At 42.5% G+C, this 18,383-nt stretch overlaps 2 protein-coding genes across 2 annotated transcripts; both read left to right on the top strand.

Moving 5' to 3' along the window:
- Window positions 1-14,527: 14,527 nt before the first annotated feature.
- On the top strand, window positions 14,528-16,203 carry LOC149394951 (uncharacterized). The gene is made up of 3 exons (XM_089614164.1): window positions 14,528-15,221; window positions 15,716-15,769; window positions 15,941-16,203. Exons 1-3 carry the CDS (start codon window positions 14,528-14,530, stop codon window positions 16,201-16,203), a joined length of 1,011 nt encoding a protein of 336 aa, XP_089470290.1.
- A 681-nt stretch (window positions 16,204-16,884) lies between these two features.
- On the top strand, window positions 16,885-18,383 carry LOC149394950 (uncharacterized). Its single transcript, XM_089614163.1, has 4 exons — window positions 16,885-17,527; window positions 17,786-18,003; window positions 18,091-18,162; window positions 18,360-18,383. The coding sequence occupies exons 1-4, from the start codon at window positions 16,885-16,887 to the stop codon at window positions 18,381-18,383; spliced, it is 957 nt and encodes a 318-aa protein (XP_089470289.1).

Raw genomic sequence — 18,383 nt, 5'->3', positions numbered from 1 at the left:
GCGTACAACTTGCCGCCTTGGTTGTGCATGAAGAAAGAGTACTTGATGCTGACGCTTTTGATCCCGGGGCCTCACTCACCAGGAAAGGACATGGACGTGTTGTTGCAGCCAATTTTCGAAGAGCTGAAAGAACTGTGGGAGACCGGATTCCGCGTTCGAGATGGCGCCAACGATGAAGTGTTTCGATTGCGTGCCTTTAACAAGTTTTTTACATCGAAGATCTTGTTAAAGGCGGTGACTGGGAAATCGTCCAGGAATGCAATCATCGAGGGATTTGGGACATTCCTGAAGTTGACCCCTCCAACTCAGCCTCGATCCCATTGACTATAGAGTTGTCAAACATCAAGCGTTTGAATCATCGACACGAAACCGATGAAGCTGAGTTAGTGACTGTCGTTGACGATGATGAAGAAGACGATGATGAAAATGAGAGACGGGTCGTTTTTGAGGGAGAAGATGTTGATGTCGATATAGAAGATGATATTAACATTATAGACATAGATGACGATGAATGAGTAATATCTTTTTTGTATGTTTATTTACTATATAATGTAACCACGGTTTTCCTCCGCCATATGTGAGGTTTGTTAATAATAAAATCCGTGGTGCCGTCCACATTTTTTTTTAACAGAAAACTAATATTTATTTACTAATATTGTTCACATCTTACAGGATGTCAGATGCAGGAGGAGATGAGTCTCCGCTACACCGTTCAGGAGCAGGTGGAGATGAGTCTCCGCTAGAGACACCGGGTTCCCAAGGTCCTAAGAAAACAAGGGGACCAACAACCGGCTCCACTTCGGCAAAAGCAGCGCTTGGGGTACCCGATGCGAAAGCTGTTAGGTATGACCCAATCAACCAAACCTTCTACCAGGACGTAAGGAAAACAATAAAAAAAAAAGGTAGGAGTATTCAACAACCGCGTCGGCGCTTTGGTGAAAGTCCATATCCCGGTCACACTTCGTGATTGGAACGAAGTGACGCCCCAGATGTTGGGCAATATTCTGAGCGCACTTCATTCCGATTACACTTTCGTGTACAAGGATGATTAGACCGAGGAGCTGCTTCCGGCGGATTGCTTTCGTCATCAGATTGACCAGACTATCATTCGCGATGCAAAGCAAATGAGGCGCAACCAAAAGTCTAGATTATCAGGGACTTTCTTAGGCAAATGTTGTGGGCAAATGAATGTCGCCAAGAAAGAAATCCCAAAAGGATATCAAAAAGACGATTGTGAGAAGGTGATAGAGGAGTTCGCAACTGACGATTGGAAGGTAATGTATAATTAAAAAAAAATATGTTATCTTCTATGAAATCGAATTATAATGCAATTTAATATGTGCAGAAAAAGTCTACTCGCAACAGAGACAATTCAAAGAACAAGAAAACGAAGTCCACACAAGGGTCGATTTCTTTTTTGGCTCATCGACATTTGAACGTAAGTTTATTCTAATTTTGTAATATTTTTTTTTTCAATAAATACATTACTCATATTTTCATAAGAACTGCAGAGTAGGGAAGATGGGACTTTGCCATCGGCGTTAAACACATGGGAGAAAAAACATCAAGATGATCAAGGCAATTGGACGACAGCTTGGGCGCAACAAGCATTTGTAAGTTACTTGTGTTAATTACTTAATAATCAAGTTTCGATAATCTTAATAATTTTTTTAACATATGTTTGAAGGTGCGAATTATGACTCAAGTCGAGGATATGCAGCGACAAGCAGCGGAGTCAGGCCAAACGTTTGACATAGACCAGGCGGAGCAGTACGCGATGGATACTGTTCTTGGGCAACGTCGAGATTGGTATGTCGGGATAGGTCCCTCGATCCCGAGATCCTCGTATCTCTTGGCTCAGGCTCAGGACGACAGCTCGTCCTCAGGTTCTTCATCGAGGCGCGTTCCAGATCCAGTGGTTAGCGAGCTACAAGCAGCGTTGGCCGCACAACAGGCTGCAATGGAAGAGATGAGGCGTGAGCAACGAGCTCAGATGGAGACGTTTCACCGACAGTTCTTTGCCTACACACAGCAGCATCCGTCTCTCATGCAGACATCCCCCGCGATGCTGCACCCTGGGACGACGCCGCCATCAGCTTCAATGCCGAATGTTCAAACGCCGCCATCCGCTTCAATGCTGAATGTTCAAACGCCGCCATCCGCTTCAATGCCGAATGTTCAGAAGCCGCCATCCGCTTCAATGCCAAATGCTGATCAGACGCCAGGTTCGGTAGAATTTCAGCGACATCGTTCGAGCGCCAACGCACCAGGCCGCCAAGGCGCACGAGGAAGATCTGGCGGAAGAGGAGGCCGTGCATTCCAGAATTGGAAGACTTCGAGTGAAAACGAGAAACAAAAAGAATAGATTGTAATTTTTTAATTTATTGAACGTAAATTATCAAATTTTATGAATTTAATATTAGAATTTCTATTAAATTATTAATATAATTATTCTAATTAATATTATTCATATTATTTATTTAATTTAACAAAAAAATTATTTAATTAATTTTTAAAATTATAATTTTTAAATAATTAATAGGCTGATTCTATTAGAATCAGCATTTTTTTTTAAAAACGACAGACAATATCAAGCGGGGAATTACTATCAGATGCAACTAGTCGCATCTGATTGTACTGTAACCCCCCAAAATATCAAGCGGGGAATTACTATCAGATGCAACTAGTCGCATCTGATACTTTTCCCGCGAAGGTATCAGATGCGACTAGTCGCATCTGATACTATAATTCCCGCTTTAATATCTTATTTTGGAGGATATTTATGTGCGACGTTTGGTGCGAAAAGTCGCACCTAAAATGTCGCACCTGATAGTGATGACTTTCAGGTGCGACAAGTCGAACCTAAAAGCATCAGGTGCGGACTTTCAGATGCGACTTTGTCGCATCTAAAGTCGCACCTGATGATACTTTCAGGTGCGACATTGGTGCTTTCAGGTGCGACTTTTGTCGCACCTGATGCTATCAATTGTACTAGTGAATACCCCGATAGAGGAGATATTCAGTCTTACACAGGATAAAGAAGATTTCCCAAGCCAAGACCAATCAAGAAGGATATCTCAAAAAGAGATAAAACAAAATATTGTGCTTTCCACGCGGATATTGGTCACCGCAAAGAAGCTATAGAAGCTTTAATCCGAAGAGGAGCATTGAAGAAATTCAAGGCCGAGCAAGGGGATCAAGGGGATCATAAAGGTGAAGCATACGCTGAAATCTCGCTCATAGTCGGAGGACCACATGTGGGAGGAAACTCAAGGACTGCTCAAAAGAGCTATGTAAGAGAAGCCTATGCGGGACCCCGACAAATTTTGTTTACGGCCGAACGAAGGCCCAGCAAGATAGCCAAACCTAGCTCAGAACCAATCACCTTTACAGCAGAAGATGCTCGGTGGGTAATGTTCCCTCACAACGATCCACTAGTTATATCAGCTCTTATCGGAAACAGGAACGTTCACCGAATATTAGTGGATACTGGGAGTGCTGTCGATGTGCTCTATGAAGACACATTCAACAATATGGGTCTTAAGCAAGACGCATTGGCTCCTTCACCTGAAAATCTCTATGGGTTCACAGGATACTCAATTCAGCCCAAGGGAATAATCTCACTCCCGATAACTGTGGGAGAGAACCCAAGAAGTAAAACCACTAACACTCCATGGGTGGTAGTTCCAGGTAAATCTTCGTTCAACGCAATCATTGGCAGGCCAACTTTGCAATCCCTCGGGTCCATCGCTTCGGTGGAGTATTTGAAGACGAAGTTTCCTACCGAGCAGAGAGTAAGTGAAGTAGTCGGTACACAGGCTATCGCAAGAAGCTGTTATGCAAATTATCTCAAAGAGAGTCAGGACAAAGATGTCCACAAAGGTATGATGATCGACTCAGACTTCGACCCACGCCTTCCGAGTCGAGAAGAAATTGGCCCATGAGATGAAGTCGAGGAGATCACTCCGGATCCGAAACAACCTGAGAAGAAACTCAAGATTGGAAAATATCTTTAATCAGGTACCAGAAACAACTTAATTTCTCTTTTGTCTAATAGCTTAGACATATTTGCCTGGTCACAATCCAACATGACGGGGATAGATCCTCAAATAGCGTGTCATAGGTTAAATATAGATCCTAAGGAAAAACCTATTAGGCAAAAGAGAAGGGCCTTAAACTCTGAGAGGTATATAGCCATAAAAGAAGAGGTAGATAAGCTAATTTCTAACGGGTCGATAAAAGAAACTAAATATCCAAAATGGGTAGCCAATCCCGTCTTTGTCAAGAAACCTAACGGGAAATGGAGAACTTGTTTAGATTTTACAAATCTGAACAAGGCTTGCCCAAAGGATAGTTTCCCTATGCCGAGAATAGATCAATTAGTAGACGCCACAGAAGGTCATGAAATGTTAAGCTTCATGGATGCTTACTCTGGGTATAATCAAATCCCCATGTATGGTCCCGACCAAGATCACACGGCATTTATAACTGATCGAGGGCTATACTGCTACAGAGTAATGCCCTTCAGATTAAAAAATGCGGGAGCAACATACTAGAGATTAGTAAATCGTATGTTCGCCGAATTACTCGGAATCACAATGGAAGCATACATTGATGATTTACTGGTTAAAAGCCGAAAAATAAACGAACATACGGATGATCTTAGAAGATCATTCAAAATTTTAAGACAATATCGCATGAAACTTAATCCTCTAAAATGTACCTTTGGTGTCTCTGCAGGAAGATTCTTAGGTTTCATCGTTCACGAACGAGGCATCGAAGTGAATCCAGAGAAGATCACCGCCTTAATGAACATGACGCCGTCGCGAAACATAAAAGAAATACAGAAGTTGACAGGGTGCATAGCTGCATTGAGCCGTTTTATTTCAAGATCAACTGATCGAAGCATTCACTTCTTTAATGCGCTCAGAGGCTCCAAAGAATTCGAATGGACCAAGAAATGCAATGAGAGTTTCGAATCTCTGAAGGAGTACTTGGCATGGCCTCCTAGTTTAAGAAAAGTACAGGAAGGAGAGCCCCTGGAAATTTACTTAGCCGTATCGGAGCATGCAGTCAGCTCAGCATTAATCAAGAATGACGGAAAACACCAGGTCCCGGTTTATTATACTTCGCGACGTCTCAACGAGGCGGAAGGAAGATACCCAGAGCTCGAGAAGTTAGCCTTCGCCCTTATCACCGCATCTCGGAAGCTGAAACACTATTTCCTCGCACATCCGATCACAGTTCTTACCAATTTCCCGCTCCGCCAGGTGCTGCAAAAACCCGATGTGTCCGGAAGATTAATGAAATGGTCGATCGAGCTGACACAATACGATATACGCTTCAGCCCCCGACCAGCAATCAAAGGACAAGCAGTAGCTGACTTCATTGCAGAATTCACGTACAGACCGATTGACTTCCCGGTTTGGGATATGTACGTAGATGGAGCAGCCAACGAAAAGGGCTCCGGAGTCGGGATTGCGCTATCTAATCCAGAAGGAGACAAGGTAAAATTTGCTCTAAAATTCGATTTCAATACCTCAAACAATGAAGCTGAGTACGAAGCCGTGATACATGGACTTGAGATAGCAAATGATTTAGAAATCAAAAAACTCAGAGTGTACTCAGATTTTCAGTTAATTGTTAACCAAGTGAAAAATGAATTTCAGGCAAAGGGTAAAAAAATGTCGCTATATGCCGAGAAGGCCAGAAGCCTGACAAATGAATTCGAACTCTGCGAAATTACTCAAATCCCCAGAGCTATGAATGAGGAGGCTGACGCTTAGCAAAATTGGCAACCCAAGGATCCGACTCGGAGTCAATCCCAGTAATCAGAATTGGGCAATCAAGCGTCGAACAGGTCCCTCTCGTGCTTCAAATCAGCAATCAGGAATCATGGCAAACTCCAATTAAGGAGTACTTGAAGCTTGGGGCTTTGCCCAATGATAAGAACAAATCCAGAAGTTTGAAATTCAGAGCTGCTCGGTATTACCTAGAAGGTCAGAATCTCTACAAAAGAGGGTTTTCCCAAGCCCTCCTCAGATGCCTGGATGAAGATGAAGCAGAATACGCTCTCAGAGAAATCCACGAGGGAATATGCGGAAGCCACATCGGAAGTGAAGCGCTGGCACTAAAGATCATCCGACAAGGGCTCTACTGGCCCACACTAAAAGCTGATGCTCGACGGATGACACAAAGATGCATCAAGTCCCATAAATTCTCTAACATCCCGAGGCTTCCTCCCAATCCTCTCATCACCCTCTCATGCCAGATTCCATTCGCAGAATGGGGAATAGATCTAATCGGAGCATTGCCAACAGGCCGGGGTGGATGCAGGTACGCAATAGTAGCTATCGATTATGTTTCAAAATGGGTTGAAGCTGAACCTTTGAACAAAATAACCGCTCATGCTATTGAAAAATTTGTATAGAAAAATATTATTACGCGATTTGGGATCCCGGTCAAAATTGTGTCCGACCACGGAACTCAATTTGATTGCGACTCATTCAAAAGTTTTTGTGAAAAATATGGCATTAACAAAGTTTTCTCTACTCCAGTCCGACCACAATCCAACGGATTAGTGGAAGCCGTCAACAAAACTATAAAGCATGGTCTGAAGACAAAACTGGACGAGCAAAAGTCGGAATGGGTAGATGTCCTCCAGGAAGTTCTCTGGTCATATAGAACCAACGAGCACTCTGCAACTGGCGAAACGTCTTTCTCTCTCGCATACGGTTCTGACGCGGTCATTCCAACCGATGTTATGATACCAACGGTGAGAAGAGAACGCTACTCCACTGAGACAAATAATGAAATCTTAAAAATTAACTTAGACTTACTTGAAGAAAAAAGAGAAAAATCTAGATTAAGAAATCTTGCTAACCAACAGAAAGTTACTCGGTGTTTCAACAGGAAAGTCCGACCAAAATCATTCAAAGTCGGCGACAAAGTCCTCAGAAAGATTTTTCTTCACACAAAAATCCAACAAGATGGAGCCCTTGGTGCAAATTGGGAAGGACCCTATATCATCGGAGAAGATTTCGGAAACGGGGTATACCGACTACAGCAACTAAGTGGTGATATGGAAAAGAATCCTTGGAACGCCGAACACCTTCGCCATTTCTTTACTTAAACACTTCCTTTGATTCAAAAAGCGGCTTGGTCGCATGTACTTTTCTAATTCAAAAAGCGGCTTGGTCGCATGTACTTTTCTAATTCAAAAAGCGGCTTGGTCGCATATGCAAAATTTAAACATACGCGCATCATGGTCGTTTTATTTCAAAATAGATATCACTTTCTTAGTTATGTTTTCTGCTCGGTATCCAGTGCATGTTTTCTTTAATTCTTCAAGATAAACTTCGGGGCAGGAAGGCTACGCACACAAATTCCAACAATTTTAAAAGTCTAAATAATTTTCTTTTAGAAAACTCGAGTTTATTAACCATAGTTAATTTCAGCTTTTGTCACTTAGTCCTACTTTATCTTGCTGAATTCTTGAAAATAACAAAAGCACAAATAAAATAAAACTCCAATTACAAAGAAATGTTATCAAAACCCAAGAGGGTAAAAAGTTACATAATAAAAGAAATCCGACTACGGATCAATTGTTCGAAACACGGGCGGGTTAATAAAAAGAAGAAGAAAAACAAGGAACTCCTAATCCAGGTCAGCTCCATCCCCTTGGTCGTCATTGGCTCTCTGCTCGGGATCTTCCTCCATTGACTCCGAATCCCCGTCGAGGTCCATAGTATCCAGTGAAGGATTCTTCGGGCCAAGGATTCGAACAGCCTCGTTGATCCCAGCGATATAAAGATCATCTCGCATGTTGCGATAATCTTTGGAAGCTTTGTACGCTTCAACCGCCGCTAAACGAGCAGCCTCGAGGTCCTCCTGGAATTTCTGCTCGAGCTCCGACCGAACCCTCGCCACCTCTTCCTTGGCCGCGTCCCTCTCCTTCAGGAAGCGATCCTTGCGTCGCCTCAAGATGAGAGCTCGAAACTCAGTGATCCGACCAGGCCAATCACTCCAACAAAGCTCTGCAAGGATTCGAAGGGATCAGTTCAAAATTAGAGAAAAAATTAATGAGGATCCGACTAGCTGAATATAAAAACATACTGAAATCACGTAGTCGGTAACTTGAGAAAGCCTTTCCAATGGCTCCGACTTCTGAATCATCTGAACCTTCTTGGCAGGAAGATGTTCATGAAGGAAGGAGATGATCGGTGTCAGGTGATCAGAAATAGCAGAAGGCTCGACCTGCTTCTTCCCAGGGGAAGGACTAGGACAGTCCGAAATCTTCGTGGAAGATGGAGCCGTCCGCTTGCCCGGGGCAGAAGTTTAGGGGGCCTTAGAGTGTTTCGGGTTTGGAGGGACCTGTTCGGGAGCAGTTCTTTTTCTTGCCATCTTTGCGATTTCTGTTAAGCAAGGCAAGTAAATGAGAACAAGAAAAGATTAAGTACATAATCAATCTAATACGAATACTTACTTGAGTATGGATAATAGTAGTATTGGTCGAGCAAATCTGGATCTGACAGAACAAAAGTTGATCGATCAGCCTCCGAGATATCGAAAATCTCGGAATGAAGCGGTCGCTCGTCTTCGGGATATTGCGGAAGAGAACCTGAAACAAAGCATACAACGAATAAGGAAACCAGATAAGAAATCTGATCTCAATTAAAAGAAAACCGAACCAGAGTCACACCCAATTTCGAGAACGAAGCTTTTATGGGGCATCTCTCGTAGAAAACGTCCCCCTCAATCCAAAAGAAATAATCCTTCCAACTTTTGTGATTGGAAGGAAGACGAGTGACAACTCTAGACTGATCGTCATGGGCCCGAGCATAATAATAAACGTGCTGCGCCGGAGCCGACTTGAGCGAATAGTACTGAGAGAAATCCTCTAAAGTGACGGGACGATTTTAAACTTTCGCCCATAGCACAGCCATCCCAACAAAAATCTTATATACATTAGGGATGAGCTGAGTAGGAGAACACCCCAGGTCGGAGACGAACTGAGATATGAGAGGATGCATCGGCAATCCTCCGATCACATTCAAGATAGCCTTGTTAAAGGCAATATTCCCGGCAGGGGGCTGATCAGCCCTCCCATCTTCTGAAGGGGCCGAGATGATGATCCCCTCCGCGCTCTCAAACTCCTCTCTCAAGTCTTGTATATATCTCTCGGTAACCCGAGAAGTCCAAATTTTGGCCGAAAATTGGTTCTTTACGTTCAAACACCAGGGCCTCATCTTCCTCCTCTGGAAGATCTATCCCAAAAGTCCTCCCGCTCGGACCTGGAGCACCTTGGGAATACCCTTCGTCATGGTCTTGCGAAAGAGAAGGGCTCATCGTCTCTCGGGACTCCGACTCACTTCCCCTCGAAGAAGCGGACGAGGACGATATCTCCAAAACCATGGTATCCCTACACGACAGGGAAGATGAGTCAAAAACCCTTGCCTCGTTCTCAACCCCCTTGGACTCGGGACTGGGATACACGCATGATTATTCATAAGCGATTACGGGACGGTCCCATCCGATCTCTGGGACATGATACCAAACTAGACTCCTGAGGAAAGGGAACGTGGTTCCATCCAACAAGATAACATTAACGGGGTCGGGCTCCGATCGCCGAACAACACGGGGGTCAAAACTCAGGTCAGGACGCGCAAGTCCTCCCATGTCCCTAAGGAAGTTGAGAAACTATGATCCCTAAAGTCCGGAGGGTCCGAATATGAGAAGTAAATAAAAGTACAGATCACCGAGTAACGACCTTAAAACAAAAAGAAATATATCGAATTAATGATAAAGAAACCTTACCCACAAGTTTGAAGGTCGGAAGATCTTAACAAAAAACGAGAGAACTGGGACCACAGTCCGAGTAGGCAGACCAAACCGAGAACGCACCAAGAGCGAAATTTGAGAAGAAATGTAAAATGAAGCCAAAATTTCGGGAAAGGCCTTATATAAAGACCACATGAACGGCTTAGGATTAAGCTTGTCCAAGAAGCCAAACAGATCTGACTGTCGAAGCGAAACGACGCGATGATTCAACATTACCAAAGACAAACGACGTCGTACGATATCCTGTGAAAAAGAAAGGAATGTAGAACTTTACTCGGGTCATTCCGAGACGAACAAGCAAAGATGAACGCGGCCATCAATTAAACCGAAATAGTTCCTTACCATTTTTGCTAAAAATACTAAGAAACTGGAGGGCTGCTGTTACGGGATAAATTAGTCAGGCACCGAGTAGGCTAGTCTAACTCCCGAGCAGAAAGAAGAATCCAGCACCGAGCTCAGGTAGAATAGACCCAAGGGCTGTCCATTGAAAAGGAACGAACCGTTCATAAGACAAGAACGAAACCTACCGATCAGAACTTCGGAGAGAAGAGAAGACCGTGGGTCAAAGACTAGTCAAACCAAAAGAAAACATGTTTCAAATCTCTAAAACGCACACCTCAACGGTTCCAAAACCATACGAAGAATAGTAACCGTCCACCTCAATGAAGGGAAAGCGGCAGTTACCCAAAAACCGTCTAGAACATGGGAGTGATCACGCCACGTTCCCCAGAATAACCGTCAGAGCCCACAACCACGAAGCTACACCAGACAAGTATAAATAGGAGCTCGCGGAGATTCTCAGAGGGGGGAACTCTTGGAATACCTTACTTACTTTCTTTCACTTAGAACCTTTCGAAAACACTACTTGTATTAGATTCGTCTGTATAAAGAGAAAGTCTTACCTAAATCATTTCAATACTCGGAGTCCTCTACTCGGAGTTTGTGTATTTTCGTAAGATATTGTTGTACTAATTTTACAGGTCAACATCTATATATAATAGTTACTCAACATAATTTAATTCTTAGGAGTGGGGCATATATGGCAAAAACTTTTTTTTCGACAGCAAAATATATGCAGCTAAATGTACTAATAAAATAAAATCAAAAGTCTTAAGGGCATATTTCCCTAGGCACCATGTGCCTCCGACCTTTGTCGTGCTCGTAGATGAGAAGCACCATTGCAGAAAATAAAATATATATTTGAGAAAGACCGAGAACCTATATTTTTATGTAAGAGGAATATGCCTTTGTAAATATCACATATCAATAGTGTCGACAGCAATTATATATAGCTAAAAGTACTAAAATAAAAAAATTTGGGCATATTTTCCTAGGCACCATGTGCTTCCTACCTTTGTCGTGCTCGTAGATGAGAAAGATAATAGCTGAAAAAAAAAATTAAAAAAAAAGGAGAAAGACCGAGAATATTTTTATGTATCTCGGCTGCTAATGACTATAAAAGTATTTTGTCAAAAAGAGGAATATGCCTTTTAAATATCACATGCCAATAACTTGTAGATTACTAATGTAATGTGATAAATAATTGTGTTGAGTCATTATTAATTAAGTCAAAGTTAATGTGATTTAATTCAGAATAAAATTTGTGAATTAAAAATATATTTTTTATATTATTATGGGGATACTATAGGTGCTATTTATAATTTAACGATGTGTTAAATTAAATATAAACAATAATTATTAGTAAATATCTGATAATTATTAATAATTGGTTTTTTTAGTTAAAAGCTAATTATTTATAATCGGTGTGATCTTTGATGGCAGTATATATATATATATATTATATTTTTGTTATCTCCATAAACAATAATACTTAAGACTCGGGCAATTGGAAGACCATCAATTTTTTTTTTTTTTTTTTTTATATAATCCAATGAATTTGGGTACGTCGTTTCTGCTATTCAAATATTTGATTTTATTTCCCTTCAATTAATTTGAGATGAAATTAATTATTCGAAATCCTTGCAAGACCACGCTACCATATAGTTAAGCAAAAAAAACCGTTTTTCAACACCAACAAAGTGCATTCATATTCAGATGTTAGAACACGGTTAAGCTATCAAACGCTCAAAGCATGTTGGTATAGTAGTCTTTTAACCACAACTATTTGCACTCTGCCATTTAACATGGTCTTTTAAATAATATCTCATACATTCAAAAACATCTTTAAACTGCTTGAATTGATTAAGGGAAACTTTAGATAGGCATTTAGAAAACCAATTTAAGCAACCCACCACCAGACAGCGGAAAATAAGGTTTTTTTTTTTGTGTGCATTTTAGCTCCTCTAAAAAATTGGGTTATCCTTAATAGCTAAAAGGCTTATTCAAGTTTATCATATATAAAATATTCAAAGTAAATTTCTCTATTAAGTGAGATGGTTTGCATTTCACTCTCCTTAAAAACAAGGTGATTTTCAGCATTCTTTGAATATAATTCTGTTACGAGATAATTTGGTCAAACACCGAACAAGGTAGTCGGGTTCCTGAGCAGTATACAAAATCCAGCACCGAACTCAGGTAAAATAGACCTAAGAGTTAACCACTGAAAAGGAACGATCCGTTCATAAGATAAGAACGAAACCTACCGATCAGAACTTCGGAGAGAAGAGAAGACCGTAGGTCAAAGACTAGTCAAACCGAAAGAAAACATGTTTCAACTCCTAATAACGCGCACATCAGCGTAGTAACCGCCCACCACTGTAAGAGTAAGATGGCAGTTACCAAAAACGTGGGACTGATCATCCCACGCTCATAAGAATAACCGTCAAAAACCCACGACCACGTGGTGACGAGAGGGACCCCAGACGCATATAAATATGAGACTCGAAGACAAAGAGAGACACGAGAATTTTAGCCCCTTTTTTGCTTTCTTTTACTTAGAACCCTTTGTAAACATTGCTCTCTTACATTAGATTCGTCAGTGTTAGGAGAAAGTCTCACCTGAGTCATATCGGTACTCGGAGTCCCAGTACTCGGAGCCTGTGTATTTTCGTGAGATATTGTTGTACTAATTTTACAGGTCAACAGTTGGCGCTAGAAGAAGGGGGGAAAATAGCTGAAGAGTATGGCTAGTTCGTCCACACCCATGAACGCTGTCTCCAACCAGGAAACGGAGATAGAGCACCATAATCGCACCTTGCCTCTCACCTTGGAAGAAATGGCTGAACTTCTCCTGGAACCTAGCCTCGAAGAATAGTTCAGGCAGATGCAAGAGCGTCTTTCAGTCCTAGAGGCGAGTAACAAAGATTTGAAGAGAAGGTTGCAGGCGAGGAAAGTTACACTGCGAAGTGCAGTGGTGGTCCCAGATGAAGAACCCTCACACCGATCAGGGAAAGAACCCGTTGGGCAGGATCCGCAGGTTAAGAAACCTCAGAAACATTCTAAGGATCGGTATGAGAGGATGGAAGACGACTCTGATTCCGAGAAGGAGCAGTCCAATCAGGAAAAGATTCCTGATCGGTACCAGCCCTCTATGGTTAAAAGTCGTTCGAACACTTTCAGAAATAGCATAGGAAGCTCGGAAACTGAAGACAGTGCGAGCACCAACAAAACAAATTTCAACAGATTGGAGCGTCGAATTAAAGAAGTGGCTCTTGGCCAAAAGGAGTCTATCCCAAAAGTCGGAGAGGCTGTCTCCCTTTTCACGGCACGGGTGTTAGAACACCCGTTGCTTGATCGCTTCAGGATGCCAAGCATCCCAGTGTACGATGGAAAGACCGACCCAGGAGACCATCTAGAAACTTTCTCTTCTTGGATGATGTTGCAAGGACCAGGACCAGAAGTTATGTGCAGGGCGTTCTCTATCACTCTAACAGGCTCAACCAAAAGGTGGTATAGAAAGCTTAAGCCAAACTCTATAGGATCTTGGAAGCAGTTATCCAGAAAATTCATGGAACAGTTTGTCGGCTCCAGCTTGGGGAAAACTCCCAAGGAAAGGCTGTTAGCGGTGAGACAAGCCCATGATGAGTCATTGAAGGATTTTATTAATCGCTACTCGGAGCAAGCTCTTAAGGTTGACGATCTGAATGAAGATTTTAAGCTCTTCGGGATCTCCTCCGGCGTCCGAACTGAATCAGAGTTCTGGTGGTCACTTCAGAAGACTATTCCAAAAGACTACAACGATTTCCTGAAGAGAGCTCAGAAATATATCAATGCGGAAAAAGCAAGGTTGGCAGCAAGAAAAGCAAAGCCACCAAAGAGTTACCGAGAAGAGCATAGAGAGTGACAGTATGAGGATAACCGCCCACCCAAGAAAAGCCGATCTGAAGCAGGACCCCTGAAGCCTTTTTCAAGTATGTTTGATAAGTATCATAAACTCAATACCCCGATAGAGGAGATATTTAGTCTTACACAGGATAAAGAAGATTTCCCTAAGCCAAGGCCGATCAAGAAAGATATCTCAAAAAGAGATAAAACAAAATACTGTGCTTCCCATGCGGATATTGGTCACCGCACTGCTGACTGGTTCAACCTCAAAGAAGCTATAGAAGCTTTGATCCGAAGAGGAGCATTGAAGAAATTCAAGGCCGAGCAAGGGGATCAAGAGGATCAAAAAGGTGAGGCATATGCTGAAATCTCGCTCATAGTCGGAGGACCTCATGTGGGAGGAAATTCAAGGAGTGCTCAAAAGAGCTATGTAAGAGAAGCCTACGCGGGACCCCGACAAATCATGTTTACAGCCGAACGAAGGCCTAAGAAGATAGCCAAGCCTAGCACGGAGCCAATCACCTTTACAGCAGAAGACGCTCGATGGGTAATGTTCCCTCACAACGATCCGCTAGTTCTATCAGCTCTTATCGGAAACAGGAACGTACACCGAATATTAGTGGATACCGGGAGTGCTGTTGATGTGCTCTACGAAGACACATTCAACAAAATGCGTCTTGAGCAAGACTCACTAGCTCCTTCCCCTGAAAATCTCTATGGTTTCACAAGGGACTCAATCCAGCCCAAGGGAATAATCTCAATCCCAATAACTGTGGGAGAGAACCCAAGAAGTAAAACCACTAACACTCCATGGGTAGTAGTTCTAGGAAAATCTTCGTTCAATGCAATCATTGGCAGGCCAAGTTTGCAATCCCTCGGAGCCATCGCTTCGGTGGAGTATTTGAAGATGAAGTTCCCTACCGAGCACGGAGTAGGTGAAGTAGTAGGAACGCAGGCTATCGTAAGAAGCTGTTATGCAAATTATCTCAAAGAAAGTCAGGACAAAGATGTCCACAAAGTTATGATGATCGACTCAGACTTCGACCCACGCCTTCCAAGTCGAGAAGAAATTGACCCAGGAGATAAAGTTGAGGAGATCACTCCGGATCCGAAACAACCTGAGAAGAACCTCGAGATCGTAAAATATCTTGAATCAGGTACCAAAAATAATTTAATTTCTCTTTTGTCTAATAGCTTAGACGTATTTGCCTGGTCACAGTCCGACATGACAGGAATAGATCCTCAAGTAGCATGTCATAGGTTAAATATAGATCCTAAGGAAAAACCTATTAGGCAAAAGAGAAGGGCCTTAAACTCCGAGAGGTATATAGCCTTAAAAGAAGAAGTAGACAAACTAATCTCTAACGGGTCGATAAAGAAACTAAATATCCGAAATGGGTAGCCAACCCCATCCTGGTCAAGAAACCTAACGGGAAATGGAGAACTTTTGTAGATTTTACAGATCTAAACAAGGCTTGCCTAAAGGATAGTTTCCCTATGCCGAGAATAGATCAATTAGTAGACGCCACAGCAGGTCATGAAATGTTAAGCTTCATGGATGCTTACTCTGGGTATAATCAAATCCCCATGTATGGTCCCGACCAAGATCACACAGCATTTATAACTGACTGAGGGCTATACTGCTACACAGTAATGCCTTTCGGATTAAAAAATGCGGGAGCAACATACCAGAGATTAGTAAATCGTATGTTCGCTAAATTACTCGGAATCACGATGGAAGCATACATTGATGATTTATTGGTTTAAAGGCGAAAAATAAACGAACATACAGATGATCTTAGAAGATCATTCGAAATTTTAAGACAATATCGCATGAAACTTAATCCTCTAAAATGTACTTTTGGTGTCTCTGCAGGAAGATTCTTAGGTTTCATCGTTCATGAACGAGGCATCGAAATAAATCAAGAGAAGATCACTGCCTTATTGAACATGACACCGCCGCGAAACATAAAAGAAGTACAGAAGTTGACAGGGTGCATAGCTGCATTGAGCCGTTTTATTTCAAGATCAACTGATCGGAGCATTCATTTCTTTAATACGCTCAGAGGCTCTAAAGAATTTGAATGGACCAAGCAATGCAATGAGAGTTTCGAGTCTATGAAGGAACACTTGGCATAGCCTCCCACTTTAAGAAAAGTACAGGAAGGAGAGCCCCTGGAAATTTACTTAGCCGTATCGGAGCATGCAGTTAGCTCAGCATTAATCAAGAATGAGGGAAAACACCAGGTCCCGGTTTATTATACTTCGCGACGTCTCAACGAGGCGGAAGGAAGATACCTAGAGCTCGAGAAGTTAGCCTTCGCCCTCATCACCGCATCTCGGAAGCTGAAACACTATTTCCTCGCACATCCGATCACAGTTCTTACCAATTTCCCGCTCCGCCAGGTGCTGCAAAAACCAGATGTGTCCGGAAGATTAATGAAATGGTCAATCGAGCTGACACAATACGATATACGCTTCATCCCCCGACCAGCAATCAAATGACAAGCAGTAGCTGACTTCATTGCAGAATTCACGTATAGACCGATTGATTTCCCGATTTGGGAAATGTACGTAGATGGAGCAGCCAATGAAAAGGGGTCCGGAGTCGGAATTGCGCTGTCCAATCCAGAAGGAGACTAGGTAAAATTTTCTCTAAAATTCGATTTCAATGCTTCAAATAATGAAGCCGAGTACGGAGCCATGATACATGGACTTCAAATAGCAAAAGATTTAGAAATCAAAAAGCTCAAAGTATATTCGGATTCTCAGTTAATTGTTAATCAAATGAAATTTGAATTTCAGGCAAAAGGCGAAAAAATGTCGCTATATGCCGAGAAAGCCAGAAATCTGGCAAACGAATTCGAACTCTGCGAAATCACCCAAATCCCTAGAGCTATGAATGAAGAGGCTGATGCATTAGCGAAGTTAGCCACCCAAGGATCCGACTCGGAGTCAATCCCAGTAATCAAAGTTGGGCAGCCTAACATCGAGCAGACCCCTCTCCTGTTTCAGGTCAACCAACGAAAGTCATGGCAAACTCCGATTAGGGAGTATTTGCAGGATGGAGCTCTGCCCAAGGATAAAAATGAGGCCAGGAGCTTGAAATTCAGAGTTGCTCGATATTTCTTAGAAGGTCAAAATCTCTACAAGAGAGGATTTTCCCAGGCTCTCCTCAAATGTCTGGACGAAGATGAAGCCGAATACACTCTCAAAGAGATCCATAAAGGGATATGCAGAAGTCACATCGGATGCGAGGCATTAACACAGAAGATTATCCGGCAAGGACTCTACTGGCCGACATTGAAAGCCGACGCTCGACACATGACACAAAAATGCGTCAAGTGCCAGAAATTCTCTAACATCCCGAGGCTCCCTCCTAATCCTCTAATCTCCTTCTCATGCCCGATTCCATTCGCAGAATGGGGAATAGATTTAATCGGAGCATTGCCGACAGGCCGAGGTAGATGCAGGTACGCAATAGTAGCCATCGATTATTTTTCAAAATGGGTCGAAGCCGAACCCTTGAATAAAATAACTGCTCATGCAATTGAGAAATTTGTATGGAAAAATATTATTACTCGGTTTGGGATACCAGTCAAAATCGTATCCGACCACGGAACTCAATTTGACTGCGATTCCTTCAAAAAAATTTGTGAAAAATATGGCATTAACAAAGCTTTTTCTACCCCAGTCAGACCTCAGTCCAACTGATTGGCAGAGGCCGTCAACAAAACCATAAAACACGGCCTGAAAACGAAGTTAGACGAACAGAAATCGAAGTGGGTAGACATGCTCCAAGAAGTCCTCTGGTCATACAGAACCACCGAGCACTCTGCGACTGGCGAAACGCCTTTCTCTCTCGCGTACGGTTCCGACGCGGTCATTCCAATAGATATTCTGATACCGACGGTGAGAAGAGAAAACTACTCTACGGAGGTAAACAAAGAAATTTTGAAAATTAATCTAGACTTGTTTGAAGAAAAAAGAGAAAAAGCCAGATTAAGAAATCTTGCTAACCAACAGAAAGTTGCTCGGTATTTCAACAAGAAAGTCCGACCAAGATCGTTCAAAATCAGCGACAAAGTCCTAAGAAAGGTTTTTCTCCACACCAAAGTCCACCAAGATGGAGCCTTTAACGCAAATTGGGAAGGACCCTACATCATCCGAGAAGACTTCGGAAACGGGGCATACCGATTACAACAGTTGAGCGGTGATATGGAGAAAAATCCTTGGAACGCCGAGCACCTTCGCCGTTTCTTTGTTTAAACATTTCTGTTTTAAAATTCAAAAAGCGGCTTGGTCGCACATACTTGTGA

This window comes from Urtica dioica, chromosome 5 (assembly GCF_054948205.1).
Source record: "Urtica dioica subsp. dioica isolate 48M chromosome 5, U.dioica_male_clone48M_v1_H2, whole genome shotgun sequence".
In the NCBI taxonomy this organism is placed as follows: Eukaryota; Viridiplantae; Streptophyta; class Magnoliopsida; order Rosales; family Urticaceae; genus Urtica; species Urtica dioica.
The sequence above is the reverse complement of the archived record's forward strand: the minus strand, read 5'-3'. Positions and strand labels throughout refer to the sequence as shown.

Coding starts and splice junctions, on each gene's coding strand:
- LOC149394951 (XM_089614164.1), top strand. CDS start 14,528: ATGTTTACAGCCGAACGAAGGCCTAAGAAGATAGCCAAGCCTAGCACG. Junction 15,222..15,715: donor CGTAAAATATCTTGAATCAG/GTACCAAAAATA, acceptor ACTGCTACACAG/TAATGCCTTTCGGATTAAAA. Junction 15,770..15,940: donor ATACCAGAGATTAGTAAATC/GTATGTTCGCTA, acceptor GTGTCTCTGCAG/GAAGATTCTTAGGTTTCATC.
- LOC149394950 (XM_089614163.1), top strand. CDS start 16,885: ATGTCGCTATATGCCGAGAAAGCCAGAAATCTGGCAAACGAATTCGAA. Junction 17,528..17,785: donor AGCATTGCCGACAGGCCGAG/GTAGATGCAGGT, acceptor ACTGATTGGCAG/AGGCCGTCAACAAAACCATA. Junction 18,163..18,359: donor GCGACAAAGTCCTAAGAAAG/GTTTTTCTCCAC, acceptor AAATTCAAAAAG/CGGCTTGGTCGCACATACTT.